This window comes from Cyprinus carpio, chromosome B17 (genome assembly GCF_018340385.1).
Source record: "Cyprinus carpio isolate SPL01 chromosome B17, ASM1834038v1, whole genome shotgun sequence".
Lineage (NCBI taxonomy): Eukaryota > Metazoa > Chordata > Actinopteri > Cypriniformes > Cyprinidae > Cyprinus > Cyprinus carpio.
Window position 1 is genome coordinate 9,868,327 of NC_056613.1, and position 15,776 is coordinate 9,884,102.

The 15,776-nt window shown below is 34.4% G+C and overlaps 3 protein-coding genes across 4 annotated transcripts; 1 reads left to right on the forward strand and 2 right to left on the reverse strand.

Annotated features, from left to right (window-relative positions):
• Positions 1 to 179: 179 nt before the first annotated feature.
• ecd (ecdysoneless homolog (Drosophila)) lies at positions 180 to 5,511 on the reverse strand. The gene is made up of 13 exons (XM_042742085.1): positions 5,358 to 5,511; positions 5,008 to 5,237; positions 4,718 to 4,923; positions 4,201 to 4,379; positions 3,903 to 4,095; positions 3,434 to 3,562; positions 3,131 to 3,256; positions 2,900 to 2,985; positions 2,262 to 2,368; positions 1,891 to 2,101; positions 1,735 to 1,802; positions 784 to 995; positions 180 to 689 (listed from the first exon to the last, which is right to left on the reverse strand). The coding sequence occupies exons 2-13, from the start codon at positions 5,210 to 5,212 to the stop codon at positions 480 to 482; spliced, it is 1,932 nt and encodes a 643-aa protein (XP_042598019.1). The 5' UTR covers positions 5,213 to 5,237; positions 5,358 to 5,511; the 3' UTR covers positions 180 to 479.
• A 1,452-nt stretch (positions 5,512 to 6,963) lies between these two features.
• On the forward strand, positions 6,964 to 9,421 carry gnrh3 (gonadotropin-releasing hormone 3). Its single transcript, XM_019071020.2, has 4 exons — positions 6,964 to 8,033; positions 8,619 to 8,763; positions 8,954 to 9,028; positions 9,129 to 9,421. The coding sequence occupies exons 2-4, from the start codon at positions 8,626 to 8,628 to the stop codon at positions 9,198 to 9,200; spliced, it is 285 nt and encodes a 94-aa protein (XP_018926565.1). The 5' UTR covers positions 6,964 to 8,033; positions 8,619 to 8,625; the 3' UTR covers positions 9,201 to 9,421.
• Positions 9,422 to 12,987: 3,566 nt separating this feature from the next.
• On the reverse strand, positions 12,988 to 14,863 carry mgmt (O-6-methylguanine-DNA methyltransferase). Of its 2 annotated transcripts, none has more exons than XM_042743094.1 (4): positions 14,592 to 14,863; positions 13,480 to 13,632; positions 13,236 to 13,375; positions 12,988 to 13,149 (listed from the first exon to the last, which is right to left on the reverse strand). In XM_042743094.1, the coding sequence occupies exons 1-4, from the start codon at positions 14,719 to 14,721 to the stop codon at positions 12,994 to 12,996; spliced, it is 579 nt and encodes a 192-aa protein (XP_042599028.1). In that variant the 5' UTR covers positions 14,722 to 14,863; the 3' UTR covers positions 12,988 to 12,993. The 2 variants fall into 2 exon arrangements, with proteins under 2 accessions (XP_042599028.1, XP_042599029.1); XM_042743095.1 differs by having other exon boundaries at positions 13,480 to 13,616; positions 14,591 to 14,863.
• Between the last annotated feature and the right edge of the window lie 913 nt (positions 14,864 to 15,776).

The following is a 15,776-nucleotide window of genomic DNA, read 5'->3' on the forward strand; positions in this document are numbered from 1 at the left end:
TTAATGTTACACGAGCAGGCAATCTGTTTAGTTTATCAGTCATGTCAGCATAGATAAGCACTGTGAAATATCGCCATTCCTTTTCTATGATTGATAGATGTAATAGATATTTTCTGTTGTAGTGCATACTTGTCAGTTTGATTATTCTCAAATTACGGAATCGTAATTTATGAAACATCTCAGAAAATATTATCTTTATTCAAAAAGATAAAGTAATAGTTAATGGAGAACAACATGATAAACAACATCGTAGAGAATAAATTCCCAGTTAGTTTTTAGGGAAGTGCTTTGTGTTGAAGGAAACGCCAATGTTAGGATGTAATAATTCATAGTTCAGTACTGGGTGTGGAGCAGAACACCATAAATATAGCCACCTGATAGAGGAACAGCTGATGTGCTCTAGGTGAAGGAACACTGAGTGCGTGATAAGTGTGTTATAAGTCTCTGTGAGTTGATTTTTCCCACTTTAGTTTGACGTATCAGGATTGATCTGCGTCAGGTGGGATGTGGATGCCTAGACTCTGCAGTAGGTTAGAAGCAGGCCCAGCAAGGCCGGCCTGAGAAGCGAGAGACTCTAGTAAATTTGAAACCAGGTTGAGATCCACATCAAGCGGTTGGATTTCGTCCTCAACAAGCTCTGACCTTGTGGCGGATGATGAGCTTTTAGATGCATCTGCTTTATTACTGGCCTAAAAGGAAATGGAAAAATAAATAAATCAATAAAAAAAAAAACAATTTCACAAGGTTATGTGCACAGGATAAACAACATCTGTGGAGACTCACTCTGTTATTCTGTGTAAAGCTTTTGCCAATATTTGTGCTTTGCAGTTCCTGGTCCATTTCATCCATGTATTTCCTCAGATTGTCCAGTGCCTCGGCACCTGTCTGCTCCTGAGACTCGCCATTCTGCACTTCTTCATCATCGTTGACATCATTGCCTTTTTCATCATCATCATCCTCAAAGTCGTCAGAGTCTAACTCATCATCGTTACTTCCTGTAAACAGGAAGTGCAAATTATTAGTGCTTTTTCGGGTAGTGCTGATTAGCAGTTAACCAATATATTTTGCATTTGTTAGTTACTACCATCAGCAAAAAAGTTTTTTCTATTTGGCCAATGTATCAGAAATGAAAAACTTTTATTTTGACAGCATAAAATTACTTTATTTGTGTAAAATATTATAATGGGTTTACAGACAGAATAAAGAAGTTGCCATAAGCATAAATGTTTATTTCACAGATTTATTTTTCTTTTTTGGTCAAATTATTGTTTTTAAATGTATTCATTTTTTTAATTATTTCTAATTTCGTATATATTATGTGAAATAAATATGAATTTCATTTCAGCAATTGTTAGGCATGTGTTTGTTCATTATCTCTAAAATTAAACAATGCAATATCATTTATATTGACTTTATATCGGCCATCAGGCTCTGTAATAAAAATCAGTACTGGTTGGCCGCCAGTGAAGACAATTAAATTGGGCATAAAAATAGGTATAAATTTGATTTCTGAATAAAATTACAAAGAGTTCAGTTTAAAAAAAATAAAATAAACCAGCTTTTAAATATTATATATGTGTGTGTGTGTATATATATATATATATATATATATATATATATATATATATATATATATATATATATATATATATATATATATATATATACACACACCTTTTTTTCTAAAAGTGGGATTGATTTAGATGGTCTCATTTCTCTGAAAATCAAACTCACCTAGCAGTCTATCAAGTGCACTGGTTACTGCATCTGGATCAAAACTAAAGGGCTCAGCCAGACAAGATCTGAAACACAATTCAGGAAAAAGGAAGACATAAATTATCATGGTGAATAATAACTGAAGTACTGACAATTGAGATGGAATATCATTACCTGGGTATTTCAGCTCCTTCATGAGAGGACGTGGCATTGATGAAGTTCTTCATGCCTTTCGTTACAGCTATGAGACTGTAGCCAGCTTCTTCCTCCTGCAGCTCCTCATCAGGTTGTGGCGTCTTGCGAGTGCCATCGCTCACCCCTCGACCTCCTCTCTCCTCAAGCAGCCTCTCCAGCTCCTGAGGTGAGATGTCTAACCACGCATCACCTACAGGGGACGATTGAAAGGACAACACTTGATTCCAAGAAGACAGAAACCATTTTTGTGCTCAATTCACAGTCTAGAATCACTTTCAACAAAAGCAGTGAATCAATTATGCTAGATTACATAGCACAGAGAAAACAATATCAGATAGAACGGTACGTACTGTCCTCTGGTGGTAGATGTGCCTCTTGATTTTTTAGCTCTTCCAAACTGTAGGAGGCATCCTCCAAAACATTCATCACCTCTTGACCAGGATTCTGAATGTCAGGGTGAGAAAGAGTAACATGAGACTTACACACTACTGCTGAAAAGTCATTTATGCTCAACAAGGTTGCTTTTCTTAAATAAACAAAAAAAACTGCAGACACAGAAATATTTTGAAATATAATTAAAATTCAACAAATGCTGTCACGTTCCTTAAGAAATCATTTGTATATACTGATTTGGTACTAAAGAAACATGTCTAATTATTATCAATGTTAAAAACAGTTGTGCTCTTAAATATTTTATGGAAACTGTGATTAAAAAATCAGTTTTTTTTTATAATAGAAAGTTCAAAAGGACAGCATTTATTTGAAACAGAAATCCTTTGTAACTTAAAACACCTTTGCTGTCACATTTGATCAATTTACTACATCCCTGCTGCACAAAAAGTATTAATTTATTAGTGACCCCAACCCTCAAACTACACATACTGTATACACACACATTCATACCAGTACATTTACACACAGATAAAGTCAAATAAACTTGATTTTGACAATCAACAACAAATAAAAAATTTAAAACGGTCACTCTCACCGGTGAGTGCTGGTTACACACTGTCTGAAGAAACTCTCTGCTGATGTCATTAGATCTTTGTATCGAACGGATCCTTCTAGTTCACTCTAGGTTTACAAAAATACACATAAGCAAAAAATACGCACGAAATGAAAGAGACATTTATGTATTATTAAATGGTTTCTCCCAGGCAAAGGAATCTTTGCATCATCTGCTTCATTTTCAGTATTTTGAACAGAAACTCTTTCCTACCTTAAAGTATCCATTCTTTCTGAGACTATCTAAAAAGCCTCTCCACAGTGGGTTACTGCTGACTGAAGCCTCTTTCTCTGAGGAGGACTGTCCACTCTTGGAGCAAAGGATTTCAAAGCCATGTGCCAGACATGAACAGAAAAAAGAACACTGTGCTATAGTTACAAAATTATTTATATTTCTGAGCATATTTCAAAAATCCACTTGGAGTAAACAGATGTTCATCTCTGTAAGATTAAAATCTGCATTTTAATTTTCAGCTTTCTCCATACATGACTGGAGAACAAGATAACATAAACTCACCAGTTTCATTCCCAGCTCATGAGCTCTGTACTGGGGATGAGAGCGGGCGGGAAGTGTGAAACCACTCCGGCGATCTGGAACAAAACTCTGTTGTTGCAGCTGTGCGTACAAGCAGCGAGTAAACTTTAGCTACAGGAAAGGGGGAAAGGAACAGTTTCATAGTTACCTGAGGAGTTTTCAAAAACTACATCAGATTAAATGTACACTATCATTCAAAAGTTTGGGTGTGGTAAGATTTAGTTTTTTGTACACACAAATCCCTTACGCTCGCCACAGCTGCATTTATTTGAGAAATAAAAAGAATAATATTGTGAAATATCGAATACCGTTTTCTATTTTAATATAGCAGTAATAATGTATTACTAAACTCTTCTAATATGCTAAAGTGGTGTTTAGGCAGCATCTCTTATAATTATTACAGTTTTGCCACTTAGCATTTTTTGTGGAAATCAAGACAGGTTTTTCTTACTGATGTCAGAACTCTAGTGTCAGGAGGAAACTTGCGGAAAGTTCGACAGGCCTGGAGGTCAACAGGGTCACGCAGATAGAAAGCAGACACGGCAGGGGCTATAAGGTCAGGCCTCCTAGACAACACCACAGCAATGCCCGCAGGCACATAACAGTGAGCACGGTGGAAATTCTGCTGGATTTTATCTGGATACCTGCACACATGCACAAAAGATTATTGAGTACAACCTAAAATAAACATTCAGACCTAAAACAGAAACGATCTAGATACTTATTTTAAACAATATCATGACTCTCACCCATCCAGCCTCCTGGCTAGAGCTGAGCGTATGGGCTGTTTGGCTAAACAGCTCCCAGAGTGTGAATGCAGCACCTCTAGAGCCTGACCCACAGCAGGCACTGAGTTTCTGGGCCAGCCAACCTCCCCAGAGCGTGTGCGGTTGGGTAATATATGCAGCTCTCCCCGGAACAGAAACACCTCAGAAACACAACAACAGAGAGAAAAAGTGAGCAGCCAATGGGAACAGCGTATATATGCACCTCAGGGTGATAACAAGAACAACCTTACTTTTAAAAACAAAAAAAGGTGTTTTTTTTTTCCTGAAAATGATAATAACCTTCCAAAAACTGTGGTGATAACATTGCTGGTATTAAATTCAATGCTTACACGTCACAGCGAAAGATATATACAATTCAATAAGATGCTATTTCAAAAAAGATTAGCATACTCATACCTGAAGGAGTACCATGGTATTGCTATATTCAATAAAACATGATAATATCATGGTATTACCAATTTAAATGTCCAATACTAACCCTGTTTTCACTGCTGTCAGGGTCCAGCCACTTTGGCAGGTGTTCAGCTGCTTCAATCAGAAGAAACTGTCCATCATTATCGTAGACAACAGCAGCTACATCACTAAAGGTTTGTGTGATGTGTTTGAGCAGGTAAACGATGAACCATTCGTCCTCCACATTATCACCGAACTGAGTAACACCGCCCAGGTGCGCAGGCACATCTCCTGTCGAGTGTAAAAGAAGATCGTTTTGGTCACTTAGTCACATGTACACTCTCTAGAATTGAAAACTGATATACAGCTGAATACCTTTCTCAGGGTGGTATCTTAGATTGAAGGGCTGATGCTGCCAGATGTACTGCATCAGAAGAGGGGCGATCTCAGCGAGGATGTTTTGCAGGATCTGCTGGAGGACTCTCTCATGGGCTTCTGCGTCTGATGGGTCAGGATGAACCAGAAAAAGCTGATACTGGACTGCGTCTTCAGGGATAGGAGGTCTTTTTAAAAAATCCATATTGATGTCTCGTTATACCCTGAAACTGGAAGGGAGCAGCATGGGTCATTAGAGATTCCTGAAACGTGCTTATCGAACGCTAGACATCACAGAAATTACGCAGCATCTGAAATATTTGTAATACAGATAAGAGTCTGGATATTACCTGTGATATTTTAATAGTTATGGGTTAGCCTGATCAATAAACGCGTAATAATGGCGATCATGTGGACAGCTTGACATGTTTTGGGGCTTGAGCTCGCGGGATTTTTCCGTACACGCCCGGAAGTGTCGTAGTTTAGCAGACAGGTCCTCGGTTCAAAATAAGGGTCATTTTGAGCTATTTGATCATTTGCGTTTCTCACAAAATATAAGACACTATATATATATATATATATATATATATATATATATATATATATTAGGGCTGTCAAATGATTAATCACGATTAATCACATCCAAAATAAAAGTTTTGTTTACATAATATATGTGTGTATACTGTGTATATTTATTATGTATATATAAATACACACACATAAATTATATATTTAGAAAATATTTACATGTATATACATTTATATATTTATATTCTTATATTTTATATATATATAAATATATTTAATATATAAACATAACATATTCTTCTAAATATATACATGCATGTGTGTGTATTTATATATATACATAAATATACACAGTATACACACATATATTATGTAAACAAAACTTTTATTTGGATGTGATTAATCGTGATTAATCATTTGACAGCCCTAATATAAATATATATATATATATATATAATATATTATATATATATATTAATATATATATCTATATATAAAAAATATAATAATAAATTAATAATTAAAATAAAAAAATAAATAAAAAATTTAACAAAACTATGAAAATACCGATGGAGAGCAATTAAAATATAATAATAAATTAATAATTTTATTAATCAAGGATGTATTAAATTGATCAAAAGTGACAAAAAATAATTTGTAATGTTACTTTGTAATTTGTAATGTTGAACTTTCTATTCATCACATTTTCCACAAAAAATAAATAAATAAAAAAATAAATAAAAAAAATTAAGCAGCACAACTGTTTTCAAAATGTTTCTTGAGCACCAAATCAGCCTATTAGAATGATTTCTGAAGGACTGAAAGTCATGACTGCTGAAATTCCACTTTGCCATCACAGGAATAAATATACATTTTAAAATACGTTCAGTTTGAAGTCACTTTAAAAAAAAACATACAAACAAAAAAAAACAAATAAAATAAAATAATACACAACAATACTTTTATTAAATTAATCATAACATAATTCCCACCTCAATGAAAAAAAGAAAAAAAAACTGTTTTGTGAATTTAGTATTTTGTCCTGTCACTGCATTGTTTAGAGCATAAGAAAAATTAGAAAAATTGGGACTTTAAAAAGTCTTGTTTTTTTTAATTAAAAAGACATGAATATACATGAAAGGGCGTTTTAATCACAAATCAATTTTAATTTTTTATACCAAACTTTATAGAAAAATTATTCTCAACTATGTTATGAAAGATACTTTTTTTAAAATATTTTTCTTTATGCAAAATGTGTGTAAAATGGCCATAAATTAGTTTTTCCATTATATACAATGAATCTAAACTGTATAATTTGCATATTAATGTGTTTTTGGGGCAACATAATGGGAGTAATAATAAGAAAGATTTTCATAATAATGTCTAATGTTTAATAGGAATATTAAAATATAATTTTTTCTCTATTCATTTGTTGTGTCTATTCTATCCTCTACAGTGGACATGTATGAAATTGATGTCCTGTTTAATAACAGAAGGTAATATTTTGATTTGAAACCCCATAACAGTTTCCTGAGATGTTGATTTATGACAAACAATTTGAAAATTAGTCAGATTTAAATGATAATTACAAAATACTTCCATAAGGGTGTTACACTTGATCACTAAATTAATGTCAGCCAATTTTTAAAGACCAAAGAGAGGGAGTGGTCATGGTGAAACATCCAAACATTTAGTATCTCTGAAAAGCAATGTGCTCTGTACAGGACATCCAGACTTAAAACTGTGACATGGAGCATCTTAGAAAAATCGCTAAAAAATAATGTCCTCTACAGAGGACAAAACTCCATAGCTGGTAGTCAGGAGGATATAAATGCAGCCTTGATAAGCATAAGAGAGTACACTCAAAAACCAACCCCTATAAACCCAAACCTTTGAATGTATATACAAATACAATTCATTCCTTATAGAATAATGATGAAAATACAGATAAGCCTACATTAGAAGCCTGCTTGTTTGGTTGGTTGGTTGGTTGGTTGGTTTAGTCAGTTACTTTCAGATAAATATGGAAATATTATATCAAAGTTGGACACATAAAGAAAAGGTTTGTGAGCAAACAATTACCAAATGTAAGAGTTATTTAGTTAGTTATGGAACATTATTTTATGCAGGTCTATTTAACCCAGCAAATACTAGCTTGGCAATTAGATGACTCAGTCTTCGTTTGACAAATCCATTATGTCTTTTGGCCTTTATATAGCTCATCTGTTCCCCTGTGTGTTGATGTGGCTGTTTAAACCATTTAAACACATTATTTAATTCATCTCAGGGTTTAAACAGGTCCATTAGCTGGTTCCCCTGACAGTTATTTTTCAGTCTTAGAAATCCAGCCCCAGGTGTGCATTAGAGCGTACATTAGAGAGAAACCTGCACCTGTGTTTGCAAGTCTCCTGATGATGAAAGAGCATTACAGCTCCTTTTAGAAGGACTGTATAAAAGAGACCAAGAACAACACACTTCATCTTGAGCAAAGACAACAGGTAAGAGATTTTTTACCCTCAAAATTCCAGATTGTTTTAAGAATATCTAATAAATGTACCAGTTTAGACTTTACATTCGAGACTTTACATTATTATCATCCAGTTTAGAAAACATTCAAGAGACTCGAAATCTAAGTATCTAAGTCTGTATTTGAAATCTTAACTTACCATCATTTTTACAACAACCTTTGTTATATTCAGTCATATGATTTTATCCACTGCTTTAGCCTCTTCAAAGTAAAATAAACTTGAATTCCTTTTCATGAACATTTACATCGTTTAGATAAATTATAGAATTTTGTATGGTTTCTGTTGCATAAATTGTTGAAAAATATGGATGAATGTAAACACATTGTACTTTGACTCTCCATTTAGTTGTTATTCCTTAGACAGATAACAAATTTATATGTGTGATGTTAATAATTTTGTTTTAATTAATTTATAGAACCAAACATTGCATTTTTCCTATTGTAAGATTCTGAACTGGGAGATAATATAACTGACTAAACAACCCACGAAAAGATCCTATAAATGAACATTTATATGACAGTACAATGTTGCCTATATCAAATGTCTTTGTTTTAGTTTAAGCATGGAGTGGAACGGAAGGTTGCTGGTCCAGTTGTTAATGCTAGTGTGTGTGTTGGAGGTTAGTCTTTGCCAGCACTGGTCATACGGTTGGCTTCCTGGTGGAAAGAGAAGCGTTGGTGAAGTGGAGGCAACATTTAGGGTGAGCTATTCCTCTTGTTCTCATTTGTCTGTTAGGTTTTTTAAGTGTTTGTCCATTCCATTGCATGTCCACTTTGGTCCTTTTTAATAACCTGGGAGTGTTGTAACATGGGGTGGCATGAAACACTGAAAATATTCAAAGTACTGAGATGTGTGAGTACTAACATCGAATAAAACTCTGTCTCCATCAGATGATGGATGCTGGTGATGCAGTACTATCCATTCCTGCAGACTCTCCAATGGAACAACTTTCACCGATACACATAGTAAGAGCATGACTGTTTCTCTTTCTTATATTGGAAAACATCTGCAGCTTAATTTCCCAGTGTGAAACTGATCAGTGATGTCCTTCTATTATAATTACAGGTGAATGAAGTGGATGCTGAAGGTTTGCCTCTGAAAGAACTGAGATTTCCCAAAAGACGAGGAAGAGTGTAAAAGCATAAAGGATGAAGATAAACCCTTGGAGCCAATGAGAATAAATTAAAATTTTATTCCATGTGAACAGCATGTTTTATTGAGTCCTACTGGAATATCCTCCTCATATGGTTTTAATAAATATAATGCAGTGGAGGCACATGTATACTGTAAATACCTAGTATGCCTAGTTTGTTCAAAATGAATATTAAAAATGCTCAGAGCTGAAGCAAAAGTTGCACTAATTGATCAAATAACCAAAGGCCTTCTTTCACAGAAAACAGACAAAACGTACAAATCCCATCTTTTCTTCCACATGGTGGCGCTATTGTATCTGGATATGGCTTTTCAGTGACTTCACAAAAAAGTTGCGACAACATTTTTATAGTTTATCCACTCTGGAGATTAGGCTGTAAATTGTTTTATTATTCAAGACTGAAGCCGATTAAATATGTTTTGAAGCATGGTAGCTGGTTTGAGCTGGCTTAAGCTGGTTTTTAGTTGGTCTTGAGCTGGTTTTGGTTCATAAACTGGTCCTAAGCAACTAGATCCTGCTTAAACCAGTTTATAACCAACTAAGCACCAGCTTAAACCACCTTAAACCAGCTGCCATGCCTCAAAATATACCTATCCAACATACTGTTTTTTTCCATAGGGGTCAGTAAAGCAATACAACTTTATTAGGACTGAGCAGATGGTCAAACTTATTTGAGCATTAGGAGCTATGAGACATGTATCTCCGAAGGGAATTCAGAGAGCTGTGATAATATCAGTGAAATGCGAGTGTCAGAGGTAGATCCACATAGTTCACAAAATGAAGGAAATTCAGAGAGCTGTGATCATATCAGTGAAATGCGAGTGTCAAAGGTGAATCTGTGAGGTGAAATCTTGGATGGTGTGACACATTAATCATATTTAAGTGCTTAGACATTATCACCTCTGAACATGAAGCTTAACGCAGCATCTGCATGATACGTTCACCTGTGACAGATACAAACTGAAAATCTTCTTGGAAAGACTCTGAAAATCACGTCTCAAAGGTGAGGGTTAGTGTTTAGCAAAATCTGCTCGGAAAATCAGAACAATTTCTTTAAGTAACCATAACCCATGATTTGTTCTGACACATTACATGCTTTGAAGATTATAACAGCAGCATGGGGCTAATGCAGCACAGGGATAATATTGTAAATCACCTTCATTCTGTCAATCAAAAGAGAATCTTTACTTTTAAATCATAGTTTATTATCATTTTGAACCATTAAGAGCTACAGTTTGATCACGTCTTACTCTGACAAATGATTTACAGTAGACTAATTACACGGATACTCCCCCTAGATCATGTCCGTTGTTCAAGTGTATAATAATCTAAATGTTAAATCTTATTCCTTACATGGATTTGTTAGTATATGTTGTCTTAACCTCAGCGGATTAGCCTTCCACTTCCTCTGACATCTCAAAAGAACATCAACCAACAAGTTTCAAGCAGTTTGTTCTGAATGCTATTACACCAAAGAAAAGTTTCTACAGCAAACCGTAGACTACAATATAGGCACCAAAGACAGAGACAAAGACATTTTTGGTTTTTATAATTTAAACTTTATCAGACTTGATCCTTGATACACCTGACCTACTAATAATACATACTTGATACATAACTGACCTATTACATTTTCAGAAATATTATAGAGATTAAAATAGCGTGCAATGTGTGCTCAGCCATTCAACCTCTACCATAGATATTGTAGGAAATAATAATATTAACACTATAAAATGTCCTTCTTGTACCATTAAAGATGTTTGAAAATGTGGATTGCTATATTTTTTGAGTAATATGAAACATTTGTTTTCCTCATTCGTAATTGCTTTGGATATGGTTATTAAACCATGCAAAAAAATAAAATAAAAAAAATAAAAATAATAATAATAAATGAAATGAAATAAAATAAAAGAATAAACTTAAACTTATTTTATTTCAGCTAATATCCAAAGCCATGTATACAATAGTGTATATACACACATGTATATAGACACTGAAAAACTTGGCTAAAAAGGGCAAATAAAATAGCACTGGTTTTAAAGCATCTGAGTTTAAGGCAAAAAACTATATATATATATATATATATATATATATCGATATATATATATATATATATATATATATATATATATATATATATATATTTATATAGATATAAGTATAAACCATATACAAACCAATGTTACTTATTTATTTTTCCTGAGAAGGAAATAGAAAACAACCAATTATTTTTATTTATTTTTCCTGAAAAGGAAAAAGAAAATGAAAGCGTTTTAGATTCTTTAGTCTAACCTTTTTGTGTAAAGTGTCACAGGAAATGGATACAAACCTGTACAGTTATGATAGCAGCTCCCACACTCCATTAAATGATTTAAAAATTGCAGGGAGGGTTTCCGTTCACGGAGCATGATCCAACTGTTTTATTCTGTCAGCCACAAATTGCTCTTTTGTAAGGTGGCATAAAGCCGTATGTGAAGGCTTAGAGAGAGATCAGCACAGCCTGAGGCAGTGGAAGCAGCGCATGTCACATGTGATCAAACACAATATAAGGCAGTATCACACCACTGACTGTGGAGATCTCCCCAGGGACGCCCCTCCTTCATCCTCCCATTAAAAGAGATCATGACTGTCTGTCTGACATCCAGATATTGCAAGTGGAAGTGTTTGTATGGCAGCTAAATGGTGATTCTCAAACAGAATCAGAAATTGTTGATATTTGTGCTCAAGAGTATAACTAAATTTTCATTATGTTAGACACATTATGGAGTAACACATAATTGCGAATGATTAAAAAATACAAATGTCTGTGATGATGCATTTATTAGTGTGACAAAATACACTCTACTGGTCAAAAGCTTAGAATATGTTATGGAACAGGATTAGTGGTTTGGTTAGGTTTAAGGGAGGGCTAGATGTAATTAGAGGAGGGTATTTTTCAATATAAGTACAATGTAAAAACATTAATGTACCTAATAAATGCATTGCATCAAATCATTGATTTAAAAGTACATACTGTAGAAGTTAAAGACACTCGGTATAAAGTGGGTCCTTTTTATGATCATTTATTTGTACTTCAATGTAACATATTCCTTCATAAATCATTATAATATAATAATACTCACATTTCACTGCTGATTATATATGCTCTATATAATTGTGTATGTGACAAATAAAAATCTTGAATCTTGAATCTTGATTTAGTGCTTATATATAATCAGTTATTATTGGAGATTAATGTTGAAAAGTTTTTACTGTTTAATATTTCTGTGGAAACCATGATGCATTTTTTTTCAATGGTGAGCATAACAGACTCCCTTCAAAAATATTTACAAATTGTAATTATTCTATTGACTATTGATCTACCATTAATAAATATTTTATTTGCTTTACAGAGCTGTTAATTAGCTTTAAAAAGTTCTTATATAATTCTAAATGAGATATGGGATACAAAATAATTTTCTGCAAAAAATATCACTAATGTTTGTCAGCTAAAAAAAGAAAAGATATATAAAAAAATTATAATTTCTTTCAAAGTCCTTTGGATTAAACAGCGTAAATACAAAATTATTTTTCAAATCACATTTTTGCAATGTCAATGTAACACTGACAACCAGAACTAAACACAATTCCAATATATTTCTTTAACTATAGAAGATATATGGATAACAACAAATAAAGTGGAATATAATTTGTCCAATCATTTAGAAATTAAAAAATGCTATAAACAAAATGTTTGTGAACAAACTGAGAAGCAGGGTTAAGCGATTTTGGGGTCCATCAGATGGATTTTTCACTCTTTGATGCATTGAGCTCCGATGCTTTTTTCTCATGAGTGAGCAACCAAACTTTAATATCATCTCCCTTTCCTCCCATATATGAGCCACTGTCCCCTGAACTACGCAGCACCCGGTGGCACGGCACGATCAGGGGAACCTAAGAGAACAACAGACTGGCTGCATCAAATGAGAAAAAATACATCAAGATAAATCAATCTGTCATGATCATTGCAACAATCTCACCGGGTTATTCTTCATGGCTGAACCCACTGCTCTCACAGCTTTTGGATTGCCGATCATTTCAGCATGCTGCTTGTAGGAGACCGTTTTACCAAGTCCAACTTCCTTAAACAGAGTCCACAGCACATGTGCTTTAAAAGAGTCTGAGAAAGAGAAAAAGAGGGAGGAAAACAGTGGAAGTTAAAATCCTTGTTTTTACTTGAAATGAACAACAGATATATTGGAGTAGTGTGTGTATGTGACTAACCACTCTGCATTAACGGATGGTGTAAGGCAGGTGAAGGAAGAGTGCCGATGGACTCGGGTTTCATGAAGTAGCACTGAAGCCAGTCCACACAGCGCTGCAACTCAGGACTCATTTCTGACTGGCCAACAGGCCGTATACTACAACAGGATACACATTAAAGGAAAATTTGCTGAAAATGCACTGTATATGTAGATTAATTTGTTTGTTCATCACAACAGATCTAGAGAAATTTAGCATCACATCACTTGCTCACCATCGATCCTCTGCAGTGAATGGGTGCCGTCAGAATGAGAGTTCAAACAGCTGATAAAAACATCATGATAATCCACACGACTCCATCAATAAATGTCTTGTGAAGCATGTGATGTTTTGAGTGCTGCGAAACAGTGAATCATTTTGCGAAACAAATGTTTCATTTGATTCAGAATTTCAAATAGATTAGTTTCCCCCACTATTAGCAGCACTACGTGGCTCCGTTATTTTCCAAGTAAGACATGTTCCTGGAACAACATCTTTTGTTGATCCTGGATCAACATTACTTTCCAAAAATATAGACTAAACCCAACCCCTAACCCTAAACCTAACCCTACCCATAATCTCTAAAATCAGAGAGAAATGATAGTTGAATCACAAGGGTGTAGAAGAACCTAACTTGTAAGGCTAAAACTGACATTTCCTGTAAACTTATCCCTCAATTCTGACTGGTTGGATGTTGGACAAGGATGTTAATCCAGGAACTTGTTGCACTTGGTGAAAACGTGTTCCCAAAGGTGACCGTGATTTCACCAAGTACAACATGTTCCTGATCCTGGAACAACATTCCAATTAAACAATCAGAATTGAGGGTATAGCTTTTCAGGAAATATCTATTTTAGACTTAAGATCAGGGTTAGGTGCTTCTACACCCTTGTTAATAAGCTATCATTTCACACTGATTTTAGGAATAAGGGTTAGGTTTAGGTTTAGGGGTAGGGATAGGGTTAGGTCTATGTTATTAACAATAATGTTGATCCAGGAACATGTCTTACTTTGCAAAATCACAGCGACCGTGTGGTTTACATGTTATGACTGACTAATGTCTGACAGTTTGTGTCATGTTTGCAAGAGTTACCTTTCCTCTTTGTCTGTTCCCAGTTTGATATTAATGGTGTGAACTCCCTTCTCACAGCCGCTCAGCAGGATTTCTCCTACTGGCGAGCAGAGAGTCACATCCAGCAGCACACAAGAACCGCTGTCAGTCATCACAAACTGCACACAGCAAGCAATCTGCTGTCAAAACGCTGCATTATATACTGAAGTCACGTGAGACAAAACCACAACCAGCGGTCACGCGTCAAAGACCCGCACACTCAAAACATCAACAGTTACTTTTTTCACGCAGAAGTAAAATCACAGACAGTAATTACAAGATTACATTCTTTTTTATTACACTTGTGAGCGTATTAGCGAACAGAAAAATAACATAGATACAACATACATGATTACAACGAGCAATGGACAACAGGGACTTTTTAATGTCCTAGAAACATGACTGAACATGTTCTTAATTGAAATTGCGTTACTCTCAGACCCATGGTGCATACAGATAACACTAACAGTAGAGCCTAAAAACACAGATAGATACAGATAAAATATAAAATATAAAATACACTATACAAATAAGGGCATGTAAAATAATACATAAATAATACAAATAAAAATAAAGTTAAATAAAGCAGCGCAAGGCACATGGCAGATGTTATAGTAACATATGTCGATTGATTTAGGTCAAGCAAATCTTTATAACAGAAAAATAATATACTTGATTCATACATTAATTCTTCTTATTAAAGATCATAACTCCTAATTTTGCACTCCATTTTAGTAATACAAATGTGAACAAAAGACAAATCACACATTGATACTGTTGTGAAGGGGTTTTAACTTCTACAACAGGATTTTCAGTGTTCAGGTGAATGTGCAGCCTCCACTCTCACACACAGGGAGGACTCACTCATGCGCTCAGATTTATAAGAGACAAACTCCATGTTCAGCATTTGTTTTTATTTTTGATGCCTCCTCCTTATAGTAAAACTTGATCGTTTGAAGGAGAGCTAATCTGAGAATTCAGTGAAGTATCTTCTAGAACACAAACAGAGCTGCCTCCCCTGCCATAAGAGCAATTCTCAACCTATATGAGAATTTAATGAGACATGAAGAATAGACTTTTAGAGACATAGTCCATGTGAAACCTGGGGTGAAATAAATCCTTGTTAGAAAATAACCATTGTCATTGTCACCAGTTAGTCTAGTATCAA